The 23,363-nt window shown below is 23.6% G+C and overlaps 13 protein-coding genes across 13 annotated transcripts in view; 9 read left to right on the top strand and 4 right to left on the bottom strand.

The window, feature by feature from the left end:
* Nucleotides 1-93: 93 nt before the first annotated feature.
* On the top strand, nt 94-3,016 carry DDB_G0277737 (hypothetical protein; the record flags this gene model as incomplete). Its single annotated transcript, XM_637379.1, has 3 exons — nt 94-202; nt 296-1,876; nt 1,965-3,016. The coding sequence occupies 3 exons, from the start codon at nt 94-96 to the stop codon at nt 3,014-3,016; spliced, it is 2,742 nt and encodes a 913-aa protein (XP_642471.1).
* Nucleotides 3,017-3,128: 112 nt separating this feature from the next.
* Nucleotides 3,129-3,443, bottom strand: DDB_G0277739 (coiled-coil family protein; the record flags this gene model as incomplete). Its single annotated transcript, XM_637380.1, has 2 exons — nt 3,129-3,352; nt 3,431-3,443. 2 exons carry the CDS (start codon nt 3,441-3,443, stop codon nt 3,129-3,131), a joined length of 237 nt encoding a protein of 78 aa, XP_642472.1.
* Nucleotides 3,444-4,139: 696 nt separating this feature from the next.
* On the top strand, nt 4,140-4,491 carry DDB_G0277741 (hssA/2C/7E family protein; the record flags this gene model as incomplete). Its single annotated transcript, XM_637381.1, has 2 exons — nt 4,140-4,152; nt 4,268-4,491. 2 exons carry the CDS (start codon nt 4,140-4,142, stop codon nt 4,489-4,491), a joined length of 237 nt encoding a protein of 78 aa, XP_642473.1.
* Nucleotides 4,492-4,905: 414 nt separating this feature from the next.
* Nucleotides 4,906-6,152, top strand: DDB_G0277793 (hypothetical protein; the record flags this gene model as incomplete). Its single annotated transcript, XM_637382.1, has 3 exons — nt 4,906-5,118; nt 5,241-5,476; nt 5,588-6,152. The coding sequence occupies 3 exons, from the start codon at nt 4,906-4,908 to the stop codon at nt 6,150-6,152; spliced, it is 1,014 nt and encodes a 337-aa protein (XP_642474.1).
* Nucleotides 6,153-6,560: 408 nt separating this feature from the next.
* Nucleotides 6,561-7,157, top strand: DDB_G0277769 (hypothetical protein; the record flags this gene model as incomplete). Its single annotated transcript, XM_637383.1, has 1 exon — nt 6,561-7,157. One exon carries the CDS (start codon nt 6,561-6,563, stop codon nt 7,155-7,157), a length of 597 nt encoding a protein of 198 aa, XP_642475.1.
* A 1,146-nt stretch (nt 7,158-8,303) lies between these two features.
* DDB_G0277795 (hypothetical protein) lies at nt 8,304-8,645 on the top strand (the record flags this gene model as incomplete). The annotated part of the gene is made up of 2 exons (XM_637384.1): nt 8,304-8,316; nt 8,413-8,645. 2 exons carry the CDS (start codon nt 8,304-8,306, stop codon nt 8,643-8,645), a joined length of 246 nt encoding a protein of 81 aa, XP_642476.1.
* A 329-nt stretch (nt 8,646-8,974) lies between these two features.
* Nucleotides 8,975-9,887, top strand: DDB_G0277771 (hypothetical protein; the record flags this gene model as incomplete). Its single annotated transcript, XM_637385.1, has 2 exons — nt 8,975-9,535; nt 9,855-9,887. The coding sequence occupies 2 exons, from the start codon at nt 8,975-8,977 to the stop codon at nt 9,885-9,887; spliced, it is 594 nt and encodes a 197-aa protein (XP_642477.1).
* A 114-nt stretch (nt 9,888-10,001) lies between these two features.
* On the top strand, nt 10,002-11,678 carry guaD (guanine deaminase; the record flags this gene model as incomplete). The annotated part of the gene is made up of 2 exons (XM_637386.1): nt 10,002-10,015; nt 10,340-11,678. 2 exons carry the CDS (start codon nt 10,002-10,004, stop codon nt 11,676-11,678), a joined length of 1,353 nt encoding a protein of 450 aa, XP_642478.1.
* A 59-nt stretch (nt 11,679-11,737) lies between these two features.
* On the bottom strand, nt 11,738-12,619 carry DDB_G0277745 (HAD superfamily hydrolase-like, type 3; the record flags this gene model as incomplete). Its single annotated transcript, XM_637387.1, has 1 exon — nt 11,738-12,619. The coding sequence occupies one exon, from the start codon at nt 12,617-12,619 to the stop codon at nt 11,738-11,740; it is 882 nt and encodes a 293-aa protein (XP_642479.1).
* Nucleotides 12,620-13,035: 416 nt separating this feature from the next.
* DDB_G0277747 (hypothetical protein) lies at nt 13,036-13,974 on the bottom strand (the record flags this gene model as incomplete). The annotated part of the gene is made up of 1 exon (XM_637388.1): nt 13,036-13,974. One exon carries the CDS (start codon nt 13,972-13,974, stop codon nt 13,036-13,038), a length of 939 nt encoding a protein of 312 aa, XP_642480.1.
* A 1,174-nt stretch (nt 13,975-15,148) lies between these two features.
* On the top strand, nt 15,149-18,646 carry sec24l (hypothetical protein; the record flags this gene model as incomplete). The annotated part of the gene is made up of 2 exons (XM_637389.2): nt 15,149-17,661; nt 17,758-18,646. The coding sequence occupies 2 exons, from the start codon at nt 15,149-15,151 to the stop codon at nt 18,644-18,646; spliced, it is 3,402 nt and encodes a 1,133-aa protein (XP_642481.2).
* A 995-nt stretch (nt 18,647-19,641) lies between these two features.
* Nucleotides 19,642-22,035, top strand: DDB_G0277799 (hypothetical protein; the record flags this gene model as incomplete). Its single annotated transcript, XM_637390.1, has 2 exons — nt 19,642-20,691; nt 20,779-22,035. 2 exons carry the CDS (start codon nt 19,642-19,644, stop codon nt 22,033-22,035), a joined length of 2,307 nt encoding a protein of 768 aa, XP_642482.1.
* A 94-nt stretch (nt 22,036-22,129) lies between these two features.
* The window catches only part of gtpbp5 (GTP1/OBG family protein), a gene marked incomplete at both ends in the record, with an annotated part of 1,887 nt that continues 653 nt past the window's right edge, over nt 22,130-23,363 (bottom strand). The window contains one exon of the mRNA XM_637391.1: nt 22,130-23,363. This exon is cut by the window's right edge and continues 653 nt beyond it. Coding sequence (XP_642483.1) covers nt 22,130-23,363 — 1,234 coding nt within the window.

A 23,363-nucleotide genomic window follows, 5' to 3' on the forward strand; every position in this document is an offset into this window, starting at 1 on the left:
TTTTTTTTTTTTTTTTTTTAAAAAAGAAACCACAAACCGGGAAAAAAAAAAAGTTTTAAAAAATTTTTTTTTTTTCTTTGTTTTTCTTAAAAAATGTCAGGAGATTCAAACTATGATATAGTTAAGAAAGAGTTTTTTAATTTATCTCATTATGTTATCTCTATATATGATTCATTAAATATTTATTGTACTTCTTTAAAAGGTAATTTAACTTTATTACTATTATTTTTTTTTATCTACACATATTAATTTTTTTTTTTTTTTTTTTTTTTTTTTTTCTCTTTTGAAAATAAAGAATTATATTTAGGTTCAGATAGTTTTATAAATACAACAAGTAAATGTTTAGAACCAGATCATCCATTATCAAAATATAGTTTAGGTATAAAAAGTGAAATTGAAAATAGCTTTAATGGTTGGAGTAATAATCAACAAGAGAATTTTCAAAAGTTGGTTAATTATTTAAATGGTTTAGAGAGTGCAAGATTAAAGATTGAAAATTTTGATAATAATGGTTTTAGAGATTTTAAATTAAAAACTGAAATATTTAAAGATGTTAACAATCTATTCGATTCAAAATCTGAAAATTTCGATATCCCATTAATCAATATACAATTCTCATTTAATAGTTTATTTCAATCAATTAATTCAATTCATAATAGTTTTTCTTTTATCTTACAACAGCAAATTAAATTTAAAAGTCCAGTTTCATCTTTACAACCTGTATCACAACCAATTTCTAAACCAAGACCAACTTCTGTAATATTACAAAATCAACAACAGCAACAACAACAACAACAAAATGATAATAATAATAATAATGTTCAAACAACACCTATTGTACCAAATAGACCAACATATAAGCCACCAATACAAAGACCATTGTCTACTAATTTAAATAATGTTAATAATGGTAATTCTAATGTTGGTAGTTTGAGAGCTGCACCTGCTCCTATTTCATCTTCAAATGTTGAACAACCACAAAAACCAGTTACACCAACATATAAACCACCAACCCAAAGACCATTATCAACAAATTTAAGTAGTGGTGTTGTGAGACCTGCTCCTATTCCTATTTCTACTTCAACTGAAGAACCACAAAAACCAGTAACGCCAACATATAAACCACCAACACAAAGACCATTATCAACAAATTTAAGTAATGGTGTTGTGAGACCTGCCCCTATTCCTATTTCTTCTTCAACTGAAGAACCACAAAAACCAGTAACACCAACATATAAACCACCAACACAAAGACCACTATCTACAAATTTAAGTAATGGTGTTTTAAGACCTGCACCACCACCATCTATAAATTCTACACCTACATCTTTACCTTCTCAACCCACACCTAATACATTTAAAAAACCAAATTATATAAAACCAATGCCAGCATCACAAGAACAACAACATCAACAACAACAACAGCAACTACAACAACAGGAGCAGCAATCAATAAAACCTCAACCAACTCCATCTTTCCAACGTCCAACTCCATCTTTTAATAAACCATCACCATCACCATCACCATCAACTCTTGCTCAACAAACACAAACAACAGACTTTCAACCTCAAAGACCCCCACCACCATCAATTCAACCTCAAAGACCTCCACCACCATCAACTCAACCTCAAAGACCTCCACCACCATCAATTCAACAACAACCAGTTCCAGTTGATAATAGCTATAATAAAAATGAAAAGAAAAAGGATTCACTATCACTTTTTGGAAAGAAATTATCAACAGCATTCAAAAGTTTGGATGTTTCAAGTGGTTCTAGTTCTGGAAGATCTTCAATGATGGGATTTGGATTTCCTACTGATATGCTTGGTCCAAAACTTGAAGATATAGTAAATGATTTTGAATATCATAAAAAAAGTAAAGTATCTACATTTTTTTTTATTATTATTTTTATTATTATTATTATTTTTAATTATTTATTTTACTAATTTTTATTATTTTTTAGAATGGGATGGATATGGTAAAAGATTTAAATTGGTTAAAAAGTATACACAATCAATAAGATGGGTTGGCCATGGTAGTGCAAAGATTGAAAGTGGTAAACCAATTCCAAATCAATTGATTACAATGATTCTTACAACACCAATAACTATGCAATCACAAGTGATAACCTATTCACAAGTTGAATTTAAAAATTCAAGAGGTAATGTCGTAACACCAACCATTGTTGAAATTCCAAATTCAGAGGTATCCATTTATCAAGCAGATTTTCATGGTCCTCAAGAGTTTGATGAATTCTTTTGCGAGAACATTGTTGAGGCGGATTTATTCTCAATCAATTTGGAAGAGATAAAGTCAACTCAGGAACAATCACCTTATGTTGAACCATTATCAGAGAAAGAGAATGAAATTTATTTAGTTTTTACACCAACTTTGAATTTTAATGAACCAGAGTTTGCACAATTTATTGAAAGAGAAGGATTATATCCTCAAATTGATGGAGCAAACCAACAACAAGAGACATTGTTATGTTTTGCCTATAGAGTTAGTTTATATATCAAATTACATATCTCTTATGAGATCAGTTGTGGTGATCAAAAACCATTGGTAACAATTAATAAAGGTTTAGGAAATTGTTCATCTTATTCAAATCTATTCTGTTCAATTATGAGATATAATGGTATACCTTGTAGAATAGTTAGTGGTGTGGTTTCAAGAAAAAATAATGTCATTGATGAACCTCATGGTCAAAATGAATTTTATTTACCAAATATTGGTTGGATACCTTATAATGGTGCTGTAATGGGTGGTCCAAATGATAATTCAATCGCTTTTGCAAAATGTTTTGGTGATCTTTACTCTTATATGATTGATACTCATATCAATTTAAGTTATGATCAACAATCTAAATCAGAACATACAGAGAGACAAAGTATTTGTGGTGAAATGGTACCAACAAAATGTTATTTTCAACATGGTTCAACACCTTCTTTTGGTGCTCCTAAAAGTGAACATGAATTCACAAGAATTGATAATGGCGGAGTTTTAGAATTTTAGTTTTAAAAAAAAAAAAAAAAAAAAAAAAAAAAAAAATATATAATAAATTTAAATGTTTTTCATTTTGTAATAGTATAATAAATGTTACAATAATTTTTGTACAATTTTTTATTTAATGACAAGCACCACATTTTGCAGAGGCAGCGGCAGCAGCTGAAAGTGAGAGATCAACTTTGGCTTTAATATCAATGTTTGCAAGGATTGCTGCACCTGCTGCTGGTTTATCACATCCACCACATGCAACACTGTTTGAACCCATTGATAATGATGAACCACTGAAAGAATTTAAACTTGATTTTGATGAAGTGTTAGTTTTTGAGATTGAGGTAATTGAAGCTATATTTTTTGGATAAAAAAAAAAAAGTTAATATATTTTAATAAATAAATATATAAAATTAATTAATAAACATTTACAAAAGAGTGTCATTTTTAATTAATTTTTTATTTTGATTTGAAAAAAAAAAAATAAAAAAAAATAACTATTTATAGTTTTTATAAATTAAATATAAATGATTAATTATCTTAAAAATAAAATTTTTTGTTGTAAAACATTTTTTCAAAATATTTTATCGTTTCATAATTTTTTTTTTGTTTAAATCTAATATCTATTAATCATATATCTAAAAACCACATTTTAATTTTTTTTTTTTTTTTTTATTTTTATTTTTATTTTTTTTTTATTTATTTATTTATTTATTTTTTTTAGACATAATTGACATTTTAAATTATATTTAATTTTTTAATTTATTTTTTAATTTCAAAATAGTCTTTCTATTTTTAAAATGTTTTTTTGACAATCTTTATGAAATAAAATAAAATTTTATCTGAATGTAATGTTTTTTTTTTTTTATCAGATAAACATTAACTACTTCTTTTAAAAGATATATTAATTATTAATTATAATAAAGATGATATATTATGGATTTGGGTGTGATTTTTATAGTAAAAAATTAAAAACTCATTATAATTAATAAAATAAAAATATAAATAAAAAAAAAATAAAAAAAATAAAAATAAAAAAAAAAGAAAAAAGAAAAAAGAAAAAAATAAAAAAAAAAACTATAAATTAAAATTAAAATTAATTATATTTTCATTAAACAATCAATCAAAACAAATTATTAAAATGACACTTTTCTGTAAATATAATATAAAATAAATATTATTTATTAAATATTTTATAATATTTTTATTTTAAATACTAATATTTAATTATTTATTTTCCAAATTTTGTTAAAAAAAAAAAATAATTAGCTTCTATTACTTCAATCTCAAAAACTAACACTTCATCAAAATCAAGTGTAAATTCTCTCAGTGGTTCATCATTATCAATGGGTTCAAACAGTGTTGCATGTGGTGGATGTGATAAACCAGCAGCAGGTGCAGCAATCCTTGCAAACATTGATATTAAAGCAAAAGTTGATCTCTCACTTTCAGCTGCTGCCGCTGCCTCTGCAAAATGTGGTGCTTGTCATTAAATAAAAAAAAAAAAAATTGCAAAAAATTATTGTAATTTTAATCAGTAACATTACCAAATAAATTTTAAAAATATAAACAACCAATATAAAAAAAAAAAAAAAAAAAAAATTGATTATTTGTGAATTTTAAAGAATTGAGAAACACTAATAAAAAATTATCAATGAAATGATTTTTAAAATAATCATTTTCATATCCAAAAAGGTTTTTTAGTTTTTTTTTAAAAAAATACTTAAATTTTAAAGTGCCAAAAAAATTTTTCTAAAAATATCTTTTTCTAATATCTAATTTTTTATTTTTTTAATTTTTATTTTTATTTTTTTTTTTTTATTGACGTTTTTCAATTTTATTTTTAATATAAAATCCAAACAAAAAAAACCATTGTCATTATTTTTAAAATCAATACTCTATTTAAAATGCTTACTAATAGATTTTCAATTATTTATATAATATTTTTAACTGTGTTCACATTCACTGGTGTAAATTCAACTAGCTTGTTTTCATTTACTCATGAAACTGATAATTTTTTCCAACTTGATTTATTAAATGGTGATTTAGCTGTAAATCATACCATTTATCAAACTCTTAAATATTATCATGTTATTAATTATGATTCAAATTCCCAAGTAGTAAGTATAAAAAAAATAAAAAAAATGAAAAAAAAAAAAAAAATAAAAAAATAAAAAAAAAAATAAAAAATCTCATCTTTAAATCTAACAAAAAAAAAAAAAATAAAAAAAAAAAAAAATAGTTTACCTTATTTTGTAGTAATGGTAGTATGTATGATGGAGGTATCAATTATATGTCATTAAAATATAGCGTAAAACATAATAAATTCTATGACGAAAGTGAATCAGTTTTAGTAGATGCTCAATTTGTATACACTTCACTTTTTCAATTGGTTAACAATGTTTATTATGTACCAATTATTTTAGATTCTTATCAAAGATATTCAATGTTGGCAATTGATTTTAATCATAATTCAAGGTATTTAATTATTATTATTATTAATATTATTATTTTATACGTAATTAATTATTCTAATCTTTTTTTTCTTTTTTTTTTTTTTTTTTTTTTTTTTTTTTCTACAAATAAAAGTAATATTATTGATTTTGAAATGGATGATTTTAATTTAGGATATTATCCAACAAGTAATTTTAACAATCAAACTAATAAACTTTATACATTATATTTTGGTGCATATGGAAATCCATATATTCAAGTTTTAAATTTACCAATTAATAATGGAAGTGAAAGTGGTCAAGAAGTTTATAAATTCAAAGCACAAATGCCAGTTCTCTCAAATTTAAATCCAATTGGTCAATTATTTAGTGTTCGAAATAATGAACAAATTTATTATATTACAAGAATTAATGATAATCTTGTTGTTTGTGAAATTGATTTAGAGAATTTAGAATGTAATAATGTATTTTCAATTGGAAATATATATACCAATATGGATACCTCATACTTTTTCTCTTATGAAAATTCAGAATTAATTTCAATTCAAGAAATTTTAGATCAACATAGTAATCCAATTGGTGCTGAATATCAAGTGGTTGATTTAAATAATTTCAAAGTTAAAAATACCTATAAAAGTTCTGATCTCTTTAGTAAAGGTCCAAATAGTCTTGATAATTTCTTTTATTTTTCAAATAATTAAAAAAAATATATATTGTCACGATTTCATTAAAATTAATAATATTTTAATAAAATATATTCATTTGTGGTTTGAATAAATGATATATGATTTCTTTTGGAATTAAATTTTTTTTTTTTTTTTTTTTTTTTTTTTTTTTTTTTTTTTTAATTTAATAATCTATTTTAAGAAATAATTTGTATAATCACCTATCCAAAAAAATAAATTTGTTTTGTGGTTAAAATGTTTTCAGTAAAATTATATCACTATTTTAAATAATTTAATTTTTTTTTTTTTTTTTTTTTTTTTTTTTTTTTTTCTCTAAACAAAAAAACTATAAATAATTAAAAAAAAATTTAATAATTATTAAATATAGATTCATATTTTAAAATAATATAAAAGATTTAATTTTATAATAAAAAAAAAAAAAAAATGTTTAATTCTATTAAAACTTTAATTTTATTAATATTATGTTTTTCCAATTATTTTATTTTTTGTCAAGAATCAGTACATACAGTTAATATAGATAATTTTCCACCATTGTTGACATTATTTAATGGTTCAACAATATTATTTGTAGTTGGATTGAATACTGGTGATCATATTATTTTTACCAAGGTAACACCAAAAGGTGTTCAACCATTTACATCACCAGTTTTAAATTTACGTAGATTACAACCATCATTTTCATATACTTTCAGTGATGCCGGCAAATATGTTATAATGGATATGTATACCTCTGAAGAAATGAATTTAACAATTATTGATACCTTATCACCATTGTCATCATCATCATCATCATCTGATTCAACCAATAATCAATCAAAATCTTCCTCTTCCAACTCTGTAAATGCAAGTTCATCATCAACAAAACCTCCAATTTCATCTTTGGAAACTGATTCTTTAAATAATTCAACTTCAACCACAACTACAACTTCTAAATCGTCACATGAAAAGAATGAATCAATTCAACTTTTAAGTTCATTTAGTAATTTGATATTCATTTCTATCATATTATTATCACTTTAAAAAATTTAATAAATAATAAAATTTATATTTTTTTTTTTTTACACTCTTTGTTTTTTTGGATACCAAAAAAAACGATAAACGAAAATCTAAAAAAAAAACACCCCACTGTTTTTTTTTTAATTGTTTTTTAATTTTTTTTTTTAATTTTTATTTTTATTTATTTTTAAAACAATGTGATCTCTGATTATTTTTAAAAAAAAAAAAAAAATAATAAAAACAATTAAATAAAACTACACAAACTTTAAGAAGTTTTTAATTGTTGATTAGATTATTTTAATTAACGTTTTAAGACTGATTTTAAAATTCCAATATTTTTTTAGGAAAAGATGATTTGAATTTATTTATTTTTTTATTTTTTTAAATCTTTTTTTTTTCTTTTTTTTTTTTTTTTTTTTTTTTTTTATTTAAAATAAAAAATAAAAATAAAAATAAAAATTGTAGTTATTATTTATTTTTTAAAATATTATGATTATTAGTATTATTTTTAAATATAAATTAATAAAATAAATGTAATTAGGCAAAATTACTATTTCAATATCAAAATCATAAAACTTATCAAAATAAATTTATAAAATATTTTTTGGTGGATAACTAAAATCAATGAGTTCAAACAATTGTGTTTCAAGTATTAAAAAATTTTAATAACCATGTGGTTTCTATATATTTTTAACCTCTCCATTTTAACTGGTTGTTATTAGTAATACCAGTGGTTTTTTTCAAATATTGCTAAAAAAAATAATTAAAAAATTAAAAATGTTTAAAAATTAAAACAAAATATATATAATCATACAATACAAAATTACAAAAAATAAAATTTTTATTTTTAGATTTCCTCATGTGTGGTTTTTTTTTTTTTTATCAGTAAAAAGAAAAATTGTTAATATCACTTTTACATGATGAATTAATTTGGTTGTGAATTATTCTATCATCAAAAATTCTTATTAAAATAAAATTTCTTTGTTCAAATGTATAATAATAATAAAAAAATTAATAAATTCAAATAATAAAATTTTAAAAAAAAATAATAATAAAATTTTGAATTAAAAAAAAAAAAAAAAGTATAAATAAAAAAAAAAAAATAATAATAATAACAACAACAATAAATAATATTAAACAAAAACTTCTAAAAAAAAATATATAATTAAAATGACAATTATTGGTAAATTATTTATAAAAACTTAAAAACTATTTTAAAATTTTATTTATTTTATTAATTTATTTATTTCATTTAAATAATAAAAAAATAAAATAATAGAATCTATTTATTCATTATCCCCAGCATTATCACCAAAAACTGGACCAACTAACTCAAATCTTACTCCAATAAATGATCCATTGTTATTATCACCAAATCCAAGTGGACTACACGGTGGCGCATCACCAAACCTAAAAGCTTGCCTTAGAAACAAACCCTTACTCATAAATTTTGATCTTAACATGACTACAATCTCATTCAATTTCAATGGTCCACATTGTGGTTGTAATTAAAGAAGGAGTTATCAAAAAAAAAAAAAAAAGAAAAAAAAAAGAAAAAAAAAGAAAAAAAAAAAAAAAACAAAACTAACCAAAAAAAAAGATAATTTGTATCAAATCCAAAATAAAAGTTTAATCAACTTATTTTTATTCACTTTTTTTTATTATCTTATTTTTTTTTTTTTTTAATTTTTGAAACAAGTTTAATAAAAACTGTATTCTAATTTTTAAATGTATTTATAAGAATTTAATTTTTTTTTTTTTTTTTATTTTCATTATTACAATTTTTTAATAAACAAATAAATAAAAAAAAAAGTTAAATAAAAAAATATATAATAAAAAAAATGAAAGAAATTAAATTTAATATTCAATATATATTAATAATTTTAATGATTAGTATTAATATTTTTGTCAAATCACAAAATAGTAGTACTGTTCAATATGTTCAATGGGATAATTTACCATCATCAGGTTTCGATATTACATTAATCTCTGGATCAACTATTCTATTTGTTGTATCAAACAAAACTGGTGATCATAATGTTTACTCAAAGGAAACACCACCTGGTGTTGAAAAGTTCTCTTCAGGTACTTTAAATTTTAGAAATAATCCATCATTCTCTCATAAATTTAATGATATTGGTGATTATTTAATCATTGATCAAATTAATAAAACAAGTGGTGAAATGAAATTATCAATTATTTCAAACTCTTCAAGTGAATTTATAAATCCAAATAGTACATCAAGTGAATCAACCTCATCATTGTCCTCTTCAATTTCAAATTCAAATTCAACTTCAAATGAAACTACAACATCAACAAATTACAATCATACAACCTCAACTATTACTGAAGCTCCATCTGGAAATGATGCCTCCACAATTAGTAAATCAATCTATTCTTTTGTTATTATTGTTATTTTAATCTTTTTTTACCTTTGATTTTAAAATAAGTCAATAATAGAGATTTTATCCTTAATTAATAAAAATTATAAAAATGATTTACATTTTTTTTTTTTTCCAATCTACACTTTCTTTTTTTTTTTCCAATCTACACTTTCTTTTTTTTTTTTTAAATCCCAAAAATTATTTTTGAATCCCAATATTTTTTTTTTTTTTTTTTTATTTTTCTTATGGGGGGTAATTAATAATAGAAAAACCTTTTTATTTTTTTTTTGAGATTTTTACCAGTCAAAAAAGATTTTTTTTTCATTTTTTTTTAAAGACACACGTTCCAAACCATAAATATTTAATTTAATTTTTTTTTTTTTTTTTTTTTTTTTTTTTTTTTTTTTTTTTTTAAAATTGAAACTTTGTTTTTTTAATTTTTTTTAATTTTTTTTAAAATTGAAATAATATAATAAATAAAAAAATGATGAAAGCCAAGTAAGTATTTTTTTTTTTTTATATTATTTTATTTATAAAAATAAAACACAACAGATTTTTTTTTATTATATTGATTTCAAAGTTAAAAATAAAAAAATAAAAAATTAAATAAAAAAAAAATATAAAATAAAAAAAAAAAAATTATATTGCCGAAACACAAAAAAAAAAAAAAAAAATTATATTACCGAAACCTAGATTTATTAGGAATCTCCACCCAAAAAAAAAAAAAAAAACAATAAAATTAAATTATTTTTATTAATTTATTTTTATTAATCTATTTTTATTTTATTTTATTTATTTTTTTTTTTTTTTTTTTTTTTAAAGTAAAATTATAAAATTATTTAAAGGTACAGTTATACATTCAATAGAGATTGGTAAAGTTGAAATTTTACCAAATTCATTAATTGGTATTGATGAAGATGGTGTAATTCAACATATGAAATCAAATTATGAAGATTTGAAACAATTAGAAAAGGATGTAACAATGATTTGTACAGATAATGGTATTAATGAGCAAGAATCAGTGATTGATATGGGTAATAAATTTTTAATTCCAGGTTTTATTGATACACATGCTCATGCACCACAATATCATAATGCAGGCACAGGTACAGATTTACCATTATTAAAATGGTTAGAGAAATACACATTCCCAGTAGAGAGTAAATTCAAGGATTTAATATTTGCGGAGAATGTTTATGGTAAAGTTGTAGACCGTATGTTACGTCATGGTACCACTACCTGTTGTTATTATGCAACCATTCATTTGGAGGCAAGTGAACTATTGGCAGAGATTGTATCAAAACGTGGTCAACGTGCATTCATTGGTAAAGTTTGTATGGATCGTCATTCACCAGATCATTACGTTGAGACTACAGAACAATCAATTTCCAATACTAAAGAGTTTGTAGATAGAATTCTCGCCAAAGGTAACCCATTAGTTCAACCAATTGTCACACCACGTTTTGCACCATCATGTACCGATGAACTTATGGTAGCATTGGGTAATCTATCACATGAGAAACAAACTTTAATTCAATCACATCTCTCTGAAAATAAAGATGAGATTGAATGGGTCAAATCTTTATATCCAGGTATTGAAAGTTACACTCATGTCTATAAACATTTCAATTTACTCAATGAACGTACCATTATGGCTCATTGTGTTCATTTATCAGATGAAGAGATTAAATTAATTTCAACTCAACAAACTGCCATCTCACATTGTCCAATTAGTAATTTCACTTTAAGTAGTGGTAATCTTGATGTTAGAAAGGTTTTAGAAGCAAATATTAAATTGGGTTTAGGTTCTGATATATCTGGTGGTTATCATCCTTCCATTCTTCAAGTTATTCGTGACTCTATCAAATGTTCAAATTCTCACTTTTTCAACAATGGTAATCATACACCATTAACCTTTGAAGAGGCTTTCTATTTAGCAACTGTTGGTGGTAGTAAAGTTGTAAACTTGGATCATCGTATTGGTAATTTCATTGTTGGTAAAGATTTTGATGCTCAAATCATTGATCCATTCGTTCAAAATTCACCATTTGATTGTTTCGATGGTGAAACTTTAAAAGATATTTTCCAAAAATTCATTTATCTTGGTGATGATAGAAATCTTTCATCATTATATATTAAAGGAAATAAAATTAAATTTTAAATAAATATATAAATAATTTTTATTTTTTTTTATTTTTTTTTATAATATTATTAATTTTATTATTGAATTAAATTTTCAGGTAAATTAAATAATTTTACTAATTCTCTTGCAACACCATCTTGATCATTTGTATATTGTGAAACTTTATTTGCAATTGATTTAGTGATATCAGTACCATTTGCTAAACAAATACCAAGACCAGATTGTTCTAACATTTCATTATCATTTTCAGCATCACCAAATGCTACGACTTTACTTGAATCAATTGATTTAGCTTTACAGAAATCAATGACTGATGTTCCTTTATTTACACCATGTTCAAGAAATTCTACATAGTATTGTTTGTAATCTTTATTCATACAATTTGATTTAACTAATGAAAGTGTTGGGAATAGTGGACGCATAGTTTCCAATAATTGATCACATTCTTTATCATCATCTAAAATGATTAAACATTTGGCTGGTGTGAAATCCTCTGGTAATGTTGAATAACTTGGAATTAATTTATAGGTTGCACCAGTCATAATTGAATAACGTCTTGGTTTTTCTGCCAATTCCGGTTTATCAATACCATATACGATACCATCACCATAGATATTTAAAAAGAGATTATTCTCTTCAACATATTTAAAGATGGCTTTGAGATTACTATTATCGATACTATGTGAGAATACTGTATTTCTACCCTCGGATTTACGACCAAAACAAATACTACCATTATATCCAATTAAATAACAATCGATCCCTAATGCTTCTTCAACTGGTGAAACTAAATATGGTGCTCTTCCACTTGCTAATAATACTAAAACTTCTTCTCCATCAATATTTTTAAATTCTGGTTTACTTATATATTGTAAAACTCTTTTACTATTTTCACTAACTTGTTTATTTGAATTTAAAATTGTACCATCAAGGTCAAGTGCAATTGCTCTATAACTCATTTTTATTATTTATAATTTATTATTATTTATTATTACAAAAATATTTAATTTTAATGAAAAATAAAATAGAAGAATGAAATGAAAATAAAAAAAAAAAAAAAAAAAAAATATAAACGAAAAAAAAAAAAAAAAAAAAAAAAAAAAAAAAAAAAAAAAACAAATTTTATTTTATTTTTATTTTATTTTATTTTTTATTTATTTTGGCAAAAACCAATTTAAATTAAATTTATTTTCGAATTTAGAATGTTTAACCCTATAACCGAATGTTTTTTTTTTTTTGTCGGGGAATCCCAACCTTTTTTTCAGATTTTTTTTACAACTGAAAAAAAATTTATTTTTATTTTTTATTTTTTTATTTAAAAGTCCAAATTCTTATTTTTGAACCTTAATAATATTATTAATATTTTAAGACTAAATTACAAATTAAAAGGTTGAGGTATTTTTGAAGAATAACAAAATTTAAATTCTGGATCTTGGTATTCACGTTGATTCACTAAAGAGGCGGAAGAAGTTCTGCATGCCATTGAACAAAGGTCGAATTGATTCTTTAAATATTTCTTATCTAAATTCTTTTCAGCGAAATTAATTAATGTATCATGCAGTATTGAAACTTTGTCTTGTCTCATACAACATGAAATACAAAATTCATAAGAATCACAACAATCTGAAACTTCACCACCTAAACATCTTGAGCATGTAAATCTTTGTACACCTATTTCTTCGTTTTCTATTTGATTTTCATTATCACCTCTATTTTTATTATTGGTAGTTTTTTGATTACCTTCATCATTATCATTATCATCATCATCATCATCTCTAAAATGTTTATTATTGTTAGTTGTAGTGCTAGTTTTATTTCCACCAAAACAACATCCTGTGACTGAATCCCATTGAGATCGTAAACAAACATATCCTTGATCATCTGCAATATATGTACTTCCTTGAATTGTACTTTCACATTTATTATTTTCATCATTATTATTACTACTATTACTACCATTACTATTCTTATTATTACTATTATTATTATTATTGTTATTATTATTATTATTATTATTGTTATTATTATTATTATTATTAGTGTTAGTGTTATCGTTATCATCACTACTTCTAATGTTTCTACCGGTACTTGTAAAACTATTTAATTGGTATCCATTATCATCATTAGTTTTTTGATATTTATGATTTGTTGGTCCCCATTTGAAATTATATTCATTTATTATTGTGTTTATTTTTTCTTGTTTACCAAAATCTGTTAAAGGTAATGAATCAGTTTTATAAATTCCAATTAATATTACACCAATACCAAGTATTATCACTAAAAGAATACATAATTTAAATGGTATTCTTTTCATGTATATATATATATTTTTTTTATTTATTATTTGTTTTTTTTTTTCTTATGATTTTTTATTTTATTTATTTATTTATTTATTTATTTATTTATTTATTTATTTATTTATTTATTTATTTATTTATTTATTTATTTATTTATTTTTTTTTTTTTTTTCCTTACTAATTTTATTATATATATGTAAAATAAAAAAAAAGAAAAAATAAAAAATTTAAAAAATTATTTATTTTTTTTTTTTATTGGTATATAACATATTAATCTTATTTATCTTAATTAATTAAATTAATGGGTGAAAAAAAAAAAAAAAAAAAAAAAAAAAAATTGTGAATTAATTTGGTCTTGGAAAAAAAAAAAATAAAAAAAATAAAAAAAAATAAAAAAAAAATAAAAATAAAAATATTTGAAAAACACGGTTGCAAGCTGTTTTGTGCTGACTTTTTAGTTGAGTTATATTTGCTGCATTGTAATCATTACTTTTTTAATAATTATTTTCTATTCTTTGATTATTATTATTATTTTCTATTCTTTGATTTTTTTTTTTTTTTTTTTTTTTTTTTTTTTTTTTTTTTTTTTTTTTTTTTTTTTTTTTTTTTATTTGTTTATTTTTTTTATGGATTTTTTTTTTTTTTTTTTTTTTTTTTATGGATTTGCCACCGACGAAGTTTTTTAGTTTTTTCATTTTGACTCAAAAATCTTGACCAAATTAATAAATCGATGTTGCAGATACTAATATTACATTTTTTATTTATAATTTTGAGTCAAAATTTAATTCTTTTTTTTTTTTTTGTTTTTTTTATTTATTTTTATTTTTATTTTTATTTTTATTTTCATTACTTTTTTTTTATTTATGTGATGTGCACAGTTAAAAAATTAAAAAAAAAAAAAAAAAAATTTTAAAAAAAAAAAAAAGTGAAAATTTAATTTTTTTTTTTTTTTTTTTTTTAATTTTTTTTTTTTTAAAATTAAAAATAATAAACACTCAATACAATTATATTTTCTTTTATGTAGGTAGTTTTAAATGATTTAAATTGAGTGTGTTTGTTTTTCTCAAACTAATTTTTAATTTAATATTTTATAAAAAAAAAAATAAAAATAAAAAAATAAAAAAAATAAAAAATAGATAAATAGATATAATTGATAGTGTTTGTGTTTGGAAAATTAAATAATAGTTAAAAATGAGTTATCCAAACCAACAACAAGAACAAAGTGGTTATCCACAACAACAACAACAGGGTTATCCACAACAAAATCAGGGTGGTTATCCACAACAACAACAACAACAACATCAAAGGGGTGGATATCCACAACAAGGATACCCACAACAACCACAGGGTTATCCACAACAAAATCAAGGTGGATATCCACAACAACCACAAACACAACAATATAACCCATATAGTCAACAAACATCACCACCTACAACTACAAATTCAGCACCACCAACTACAAATTCAGCACCATTAAACCCATCTGTACAACAAACATCACCACCACAATCAATGACTAATAATACTGGAGTATATTCACAACCACCACCAACTAATCAACAACAATCACCATCAAAATCACAACCAATCAATAATAATAATATGGGAGGATATCCTCAACAATCATCACAATCATCACCACCACCAACATCACAACAACAACAATATCAAGGTGGTTATCCACAACAAACAGGTTATTCTCAACAACCACAAACAAATTCATTATCATCACCAACCCAACCACCACCACCAATCACAAATAATACATCAGCACCACCACAACCAACAGGTTATTCTCAACCACCACCAATGACAAATAATACAGGTTATCAACAAACTACAAATACTTCACAACCACCAATGAACAATTATCAACAATACTCACCAAATCAACCAAGCGGTGGTAATATGTATCAACAACCACAATCACAACAATCACAACAACCACAACAACCACAACAATATCAATATAATCAACAACCACCACAACAACCATATGGACAACAACAACAACAACAACAACAACAACAACAACAACAACAACAACAACAACAACAACCACCACAACAACCATATGGACAACAACCACAACAACAACAACAATGGAATAGTAATCCAGTACCAGGTTTACAAAATTTATCACTTGGACCAAATAACCAACAACCACAACAACAATATGGACAACCACAACAACAACAATATGGGCAACCACCATTCGTTGGACAACAACAACAACAACAACAACAACCATGGCAACCACAACAACCACAACAACAACCAAATCAACAACAAATTGAGGATAATAGAATTAATATGTCAAAAGTGCCAAGCCCAACAGCAATTTTAGAACAATTTAATAATTATATTTATAAGACCAATTCAGATGTGTCACCACCACCATCAACAGTTCAACAATTAGTGATTGATCAACAAAATGCATCACCAAATTTCATTCGTTCAACATTGTATACCATTCCAGAGAATGAGGATACTCTTAATCTAATTCATATTCCATTTGCAATTCATGTTCAACCATTGGCATACAATGGTATTTCAGGTGAGGTACCAGTGATTCGTACACCAGGTGGACCAATTCAATGTAAACGTTGTCACAGTTATATCAATCCATTCAATCCATTCACCAATGGTGGTAAATATTTTACTTGTCGTTTCTGTGAATTTGAAAATCAAGTACCACAAGAATACTTTAGTGCCACGCTTCCAAATGGTCAACGTACCGATTACGAACAAAGACCTGAACTTCAAAGGGGTTCCTACGATTTCATAAAGACTGAAGCAAATGCAGCTCAAGTACCGGGTTATGTTTTCGTGATTGAAATTTCACAAGTTACCATCAATAGTGGTATCGTCGAGAATGTAATCAATGCCATCAGAAGAATTCTCAATGAAAGATATGATAGTATACCAGCCAAAGTTGGTATCATCACCTACGATACAGAGGTTCACTTTTGGTCATTCAAACCAACCTATGCCTATCCACAAATGAAAGTATTGACAGCTGACAATGTTTTCGTACCAGTTAATGACGGTTTCCTCGTGGATTATCGTGAGTCTAAACAATTGATGGATTTCTTTTTCGATAATTTCAAAACCTTCTTCAAACGTCCACAACCATCGAATCAACCATTTGCATTTGGTGCCGCTGTTCAAGCCGCTGCAATGTCATTGGAAAAGATTGGTGGTAGAGTTTTCACATTCAATACTACCCTTCCAAAAGGTTCACCTGGTGCTATCGCTAAACGTGTCGAAAAATCAATTCAACCATCACCAAACGGTTCACAATTCTATAAGACGGTAGCAACTGAATGTGTTGCAAAGAATGTTTCAGTGGATCTCTTTGTAATTCCAACAGAGATTTGTGATGTACCATCCTATGCTCAATTGGCAACCGCTACTGGTGGTCATATCAATCTCTACAATAATTACTCGGCCGAAGTTCACTCTGAATTACTCACAAGTGATATCATTCATTATGTTACAATGGAATTTGGTTTCAACGCAACCTCTAAAGTTAGATCCTCTAGAGGTATCACTGTTTCTGCTCATTATGGTAATATCACTGAAGAGAATGGTCTCATTCAAATGGCTGGCGTGACCTCTGATAAATCAATTACATCAGTATTAAAATATGATGATAAATTAAAACCAAAATCAAAAGCTTATATTCAATTTGCAATGATGTAAGTTTTTATTAAATTATTTAAATAATAATTATTATATATATATAAAATATATTATAATATTTATAATTAACTATTTTATTTTATTTTATTTAGATATACAAATATTAAAGGTGAAACTAGAATTAGAATTCATAATTTAAGATTATCAGTTGATTCAGTTTTAACAAATTTATTTAAAGATTCAGATTTAGATTCAATTACAACCTATTTTGCAAGAGTAGCAAGTAAAGAGGTATTGACAACTACACCAACTACAGTTCGTTCAAATACAGTTGATAAAGGTGTTGATTTATTAGCATCCTATAGAAAGAATTGTGCATCCGATAAGAAGGCAACTCAATTGATCTTACCAGAGGGTATTAAATTGATGCCAATCTATATATTGTCAATGATGAAAACACCATGTTTCCGTCTTTCACCAGATATCAGTCAAGATTTGCGTTATTTCTATTTGAATTTATACACTTCATCAGCACCTTCAAGAATTATACCATTGATTTATCCACGTACCTATCCAATTCATAATTTATTACCTGGCGATGGTTATAAACATCCAAACTATGATCACATTGTATTACCATCATTCATTAGATTATCGGCCGATCAAATCTCTCAAAATGGTATTTACATTCATGAAGATGGTAGACAAATTATGGTTTGGATTCAACAATTTGCTGCTACCAATTATCTTCGTGATCTTTTCGGTATCGAGAGTACCTTTGGTTATACCAATAGTAAATTATCACAACTCTATCATTCTTTAAATGGTCAAAACGAATATCATCAACGTATTGAAGCTATCATCGCTTCAATCACTCAACTTCGTGGTTACAAAGATAGACCTGTCATTTTCGTCGTTCAAGGTGATCCTGTTGATGCTCATCTTAGATTACAATTCCATGAAGACAAAGGTGTTGATTCTGTCTCTTACATTGATTTCCTTTGTCAAATTCATAAACAAATTCAAAATAAATTATCGTAAGGTATTATATTAAAATAATAATAATAATAATAATAATAATAATAATAATAATAATAATAATAATAATAATAATAATAATAATAATAAAAAAATTAAAAAAAAAAAAAATAATAAAAAAAAATTAAATTACAAACTATAAATAAAAAAAGAGATCAACCAAAAAAAAAAAAAAAGTAATAATTAAAATCTTTTAAAAATAGAATGTAATGTATTAATAGTTTTTTTTTTTTTTTATTTATTTTTTATTTTTATGTTATTATTTTCTAAAAAAAAAAAAAAAAAAAAAAATTAGGCAAAATGATTATCAACAAACAGCTGCTGCTCTTTTGATGGCAAATACTTATTAGGAAAAAAAAAAAAAATAAAAAAATAAAAAAAAATAAAAATAAAAACCAATACTAAAATAAAAAAAATAAAATAAAATAAAAAATAAAAAGATCATTTTTTTGATCATTTCTTTTATTATAAACACAATGAAAAAATTGCCCGCCAATCATTTTTTGATCTTTTTTTTAAATTTTTTTTTTTTATTTTTTTTTTTTTTTAAAAAAAAAGAACTGTTTTTTTTTTTTATTTTGAATTGTTAAATTAATTTTACAAAAAAACAAAAAAAAAAAATAAAATAATATAAAAACAATCGTTCTTTTTTTTTTTTTTTTTTTATTTTCACGCTGTATACAACATAAATAATAATAAAACATAGCAATAACATCTAGCATTTTTTTTTTTTTTTATCTTTCCAATTTTATGTTAGACTCCAACCCCCACATCACAAGGTGAGTACCAGATTTTGAAAATACAAAAAAATAAAAATAAAAAAAAAAAATAATAAAAAAAAAAATAACAACCCAATTATTTTTTTTTTTTTTTTCTAATCCATATTAATATCATATTTAAAATAATAAAAAAAAAATACAATTAGTAATTAGTTTAAAGGAAAAAAAAAGAATTATTTTTGTTTTTGGTTTTTTTTTTTCTTTTTTTTTTTTGGGAAAATGAGCAATAGTTTTTTGCATTGTAAAAAATCAAATGATGAATTTGCAGAGAATTTAATATGGAGAAGGAATTTATTGACAGTATTTGAAAAGTTGGGAGAAAAAGATCAAATAGCTCATGCAATGCAATATTTGATATCACAAGTTCATGGATTATTAAATTTAAATCAATTACAATTTTTTATGGATTGTATTGTTGAAAGTAGTGAGGATTTTAATAATATTGGTAAGAGGGAAGTTATAAAATTATTAGGTACAATGGTATCAATATTTAGGAATAGATTATCATCATATCTCAATAAGATCATTTCATTCATAATTAGAAGATTAAGTGAACCAACATCATCAGGATTATTAGAGATAACATTGGAAACATTGGGTATAACTTGTAATAACATTATCATTGAACAAAAACATTTATTTAAAACCAATGGTGGTATTGGAAGTTGTAATGTAAATATCAATGGAAGCAATCTATCCAATAGTCTAAGTAGTAACCCAACTCAACAACAACAGCAACAACAATTATCAATTTCAACTAGTCTAATCGATGTTTATTTAAATCCAATATTAATGATAATCAATCTACCAAGTAGACATATTCAATGTGCTTCCATTCTGGCCATTCAAAAAGTGATTGAAAATATTTATGATATAAATAACTTACTTTGTCCACAATTACCAAAGATTTTAAATCAACTTTTGAAAAAGTTAATAAATGTTCAATTACCATCATCATCATCGGCTTCAATGTCTTCATTTTCAACTCAGTATTGTGTACCACATATACTTTCAACCATTTCAAGTTTATTTAAAATGGTTGGATCAAATTATTTCATTTATCATAATTCTCTATCTCATTCTTTAATTGATCAAATCAATGGTACTCTAATTTCAAATTCAATAAGAACTTTAACTTCAAATGATTGGACTGCTAGAAATTCTTCTGCAACTTTATTACAAACTATTGTAGATATTCTTCCAAAATCATTTTATTTTAATAGGATAAATGATATTCTAAAATCTTTAAATGATTGTAAATATGATAAAGTATGTTTTTTAAATTTCTTTATTTAAATAAATTAAAATAAAATATATTAACCCCCTTTTTTTGTTTTTTTTAAAAAAAAAAAAAAGATAAAATCAATTAGAGATAGTGTAAATAAATCAATTCAATTATATAATGAATCACTTTTAAATAATACAAATACAAATAATAATAATAATAATAATTTAGATAGTAGTAATAATAATCATAATAATAATAATATAAACGAATCAAATAATAATTTTTATAATCAGCATAATCCACCAATTAATATTGTTAGTAATATACCGACAACTCCACCATTTATAGAAGCTAAATTTAATAAACAATTTCAACAGCAACAGCAACAACAAAATCAATCAATTTATAATTCACCTTTATTAAAGTCACCACGTAAGACTTCACCAACTACACCATCAACGCCAACATCAACACCACCAATTCATTCACAACCAAGTCCATATAAAAAGTATACACCATTATCATCACCATCATTAAGTAGTAAGAAAATTACATCTTATTCTTCAATGTCATTATCATCTTCATCCTCTCAATCATCCAATAGTGGTAGTTTTAATATATCAAATACTACCACTACAAACCAATTACCATCGGCTTTTAAAACGAGTCCAACACCATCTTATTCAAATTCACCAATTTTAAAACCAACTACAACTTCAATTAATTTAAATACCACTTCTAAAATACCAACAAACTTTAAAGAATTTAATATATCTTCCTCTTCATCACTTTCTACTTCGCCTTTAATATTTTCAAATAATAAACAAGAATTACATCAACAACATCAACATCAACATCAACAACATCAACAACAAATTGAACAAAAACAAAAACATCATTATCGGTACACAGATGAAGAAATAATTCATATGGTTGATAATAATAATAATGAGAACGAAAATGAAGATAATAATAATAATAATGATAAAAGTGATAATGAAGATAATAATAATAATCAAGATGAAACAAATATTTTAACTTTATCATCACTTGTGAAATCACCAAATCCAAAACCAATAATATTTTCACCTTCAAAATCAACAAATAATACTACAAATAATTCATCATCGTCATCATCATCATCATCAACAACTACAACAACCTCATCATCACCAAAATTAAATATAAAACCAAAAGAAACTATTACAACTACAACTACAATTACAACTGAAGAGAATGAAACATTGAAATTAATTCACGAAATGATGAATTCAATGAACGATTTTATGATTGAAACTCGTGATAATATTGATCAAATTAAAAAAAGGTTAGGCGTTGTTGAATCTTCAGTTTTAACACTTCAAAAATATTATTTAACAAAATGATGATAATAATATAACAATAAACTTTATTTTATTTGAATTATTTTTAAAAAAAAAAAAAAAAATGAAAAATGATAATAATAAATTTAAAATTATTTTAATTATTTAAATTTGAATTGTATAATTTTTTTAAAATTTCTTTTAAACCTTTTTTAATTGATAATATATTTTGATTATTTTTTGCACTTATAGGTATAATATTCCATTCTTTACCTTTGAATAAATTTTTAGTTGCTTTTTTAAATTCTTCTAAATGACTCTCTGCATATTCACCATCCATTTTATTGGCAATAATAATTGAGGGTTTATTAGTTAAACCAGGTTTATAATTTTCTAGTTCCTCTAAAAGACTTGAAAAATCTTTCCATGGTGTTCTATAGTGTTGATCATGGATTTTAGATTTAATTTCTTTTTTAGCCTCAATTAAATCATCTTCATCTTGAATATATCCATAACGATTTGTAACCACTTTTACTTGTTTACCATCCCAAATTGCTGGTAAACCATTATTTGACATATCCAATACATAAACTATTGCTTTAGTTCTTTCAATATGACGAAGAAAATCTAAACCTAATCCTAAATTTAAATGTGCACCTTCTAAAATACCTGGTAAATCTGCAATTGTACTTGTTGGAATTGAATTTATTAAATTATTATTACCATCATTATTATTATTATTATTATTATTATTATTATTATTATTATTATTATTATTATTATTATTATTATTATTATTATTATTACTATTATTATTATTACTATAACCATTTATAATATTATTAATATTTCTTTTACGTTTTGAAAGATTATTTGTACTATTAACTTTTGTTGAATTAAGTTTTTCTTTTAAAACTTGACTATCTATATCAAAGAAATCAATTACACCAACATATGGATTTAAAGTTGTGAATGCATAATTTTGAATATTTGGAATTGCATTTGAAATCACTGATAATAAAGTACTTTTACCAGCATTTGGGTAACCTACTAAACCAAAATCTGCAATGATTTTCAATTCTAATTCAATTCTTTTAATTTCACCTTTTGTACCTGGTTGAGCATATTCTGGTGATCTATTTGAACCAGATGCAAAATTATAATTACCTTTTCCACCTAAACCACCTGATGCAACAACTACCTCTTGTCCAAATTCATTTAAATCAATTATATTACCATTTTCAACCCATTTGTTATTACCATTATTATTGTTATTTTTAGTTGATTTACTATCGAGATGTGATATTATATTATTTGTATCATTGATTTTACCATCTACAACCGGTGCACTTAATGCTTTTAAATAAAGTGCTGGATCGAATGATTCACTG

This window comes from Dictyostelium discoideum, assembly GCF_000004695.1.
Source record: "Dictyostelium discoideum AX4 chromosome 2 chromosome, whole genome shotgun sequence".
NCBI classification, from domain to species: domain Eukaryota; phylum Evosea; class Eumycetozoa; order Dictyosteliales; family Dictyosteliaceae; genus Dictyostelium; species Dictyostelium discoideum.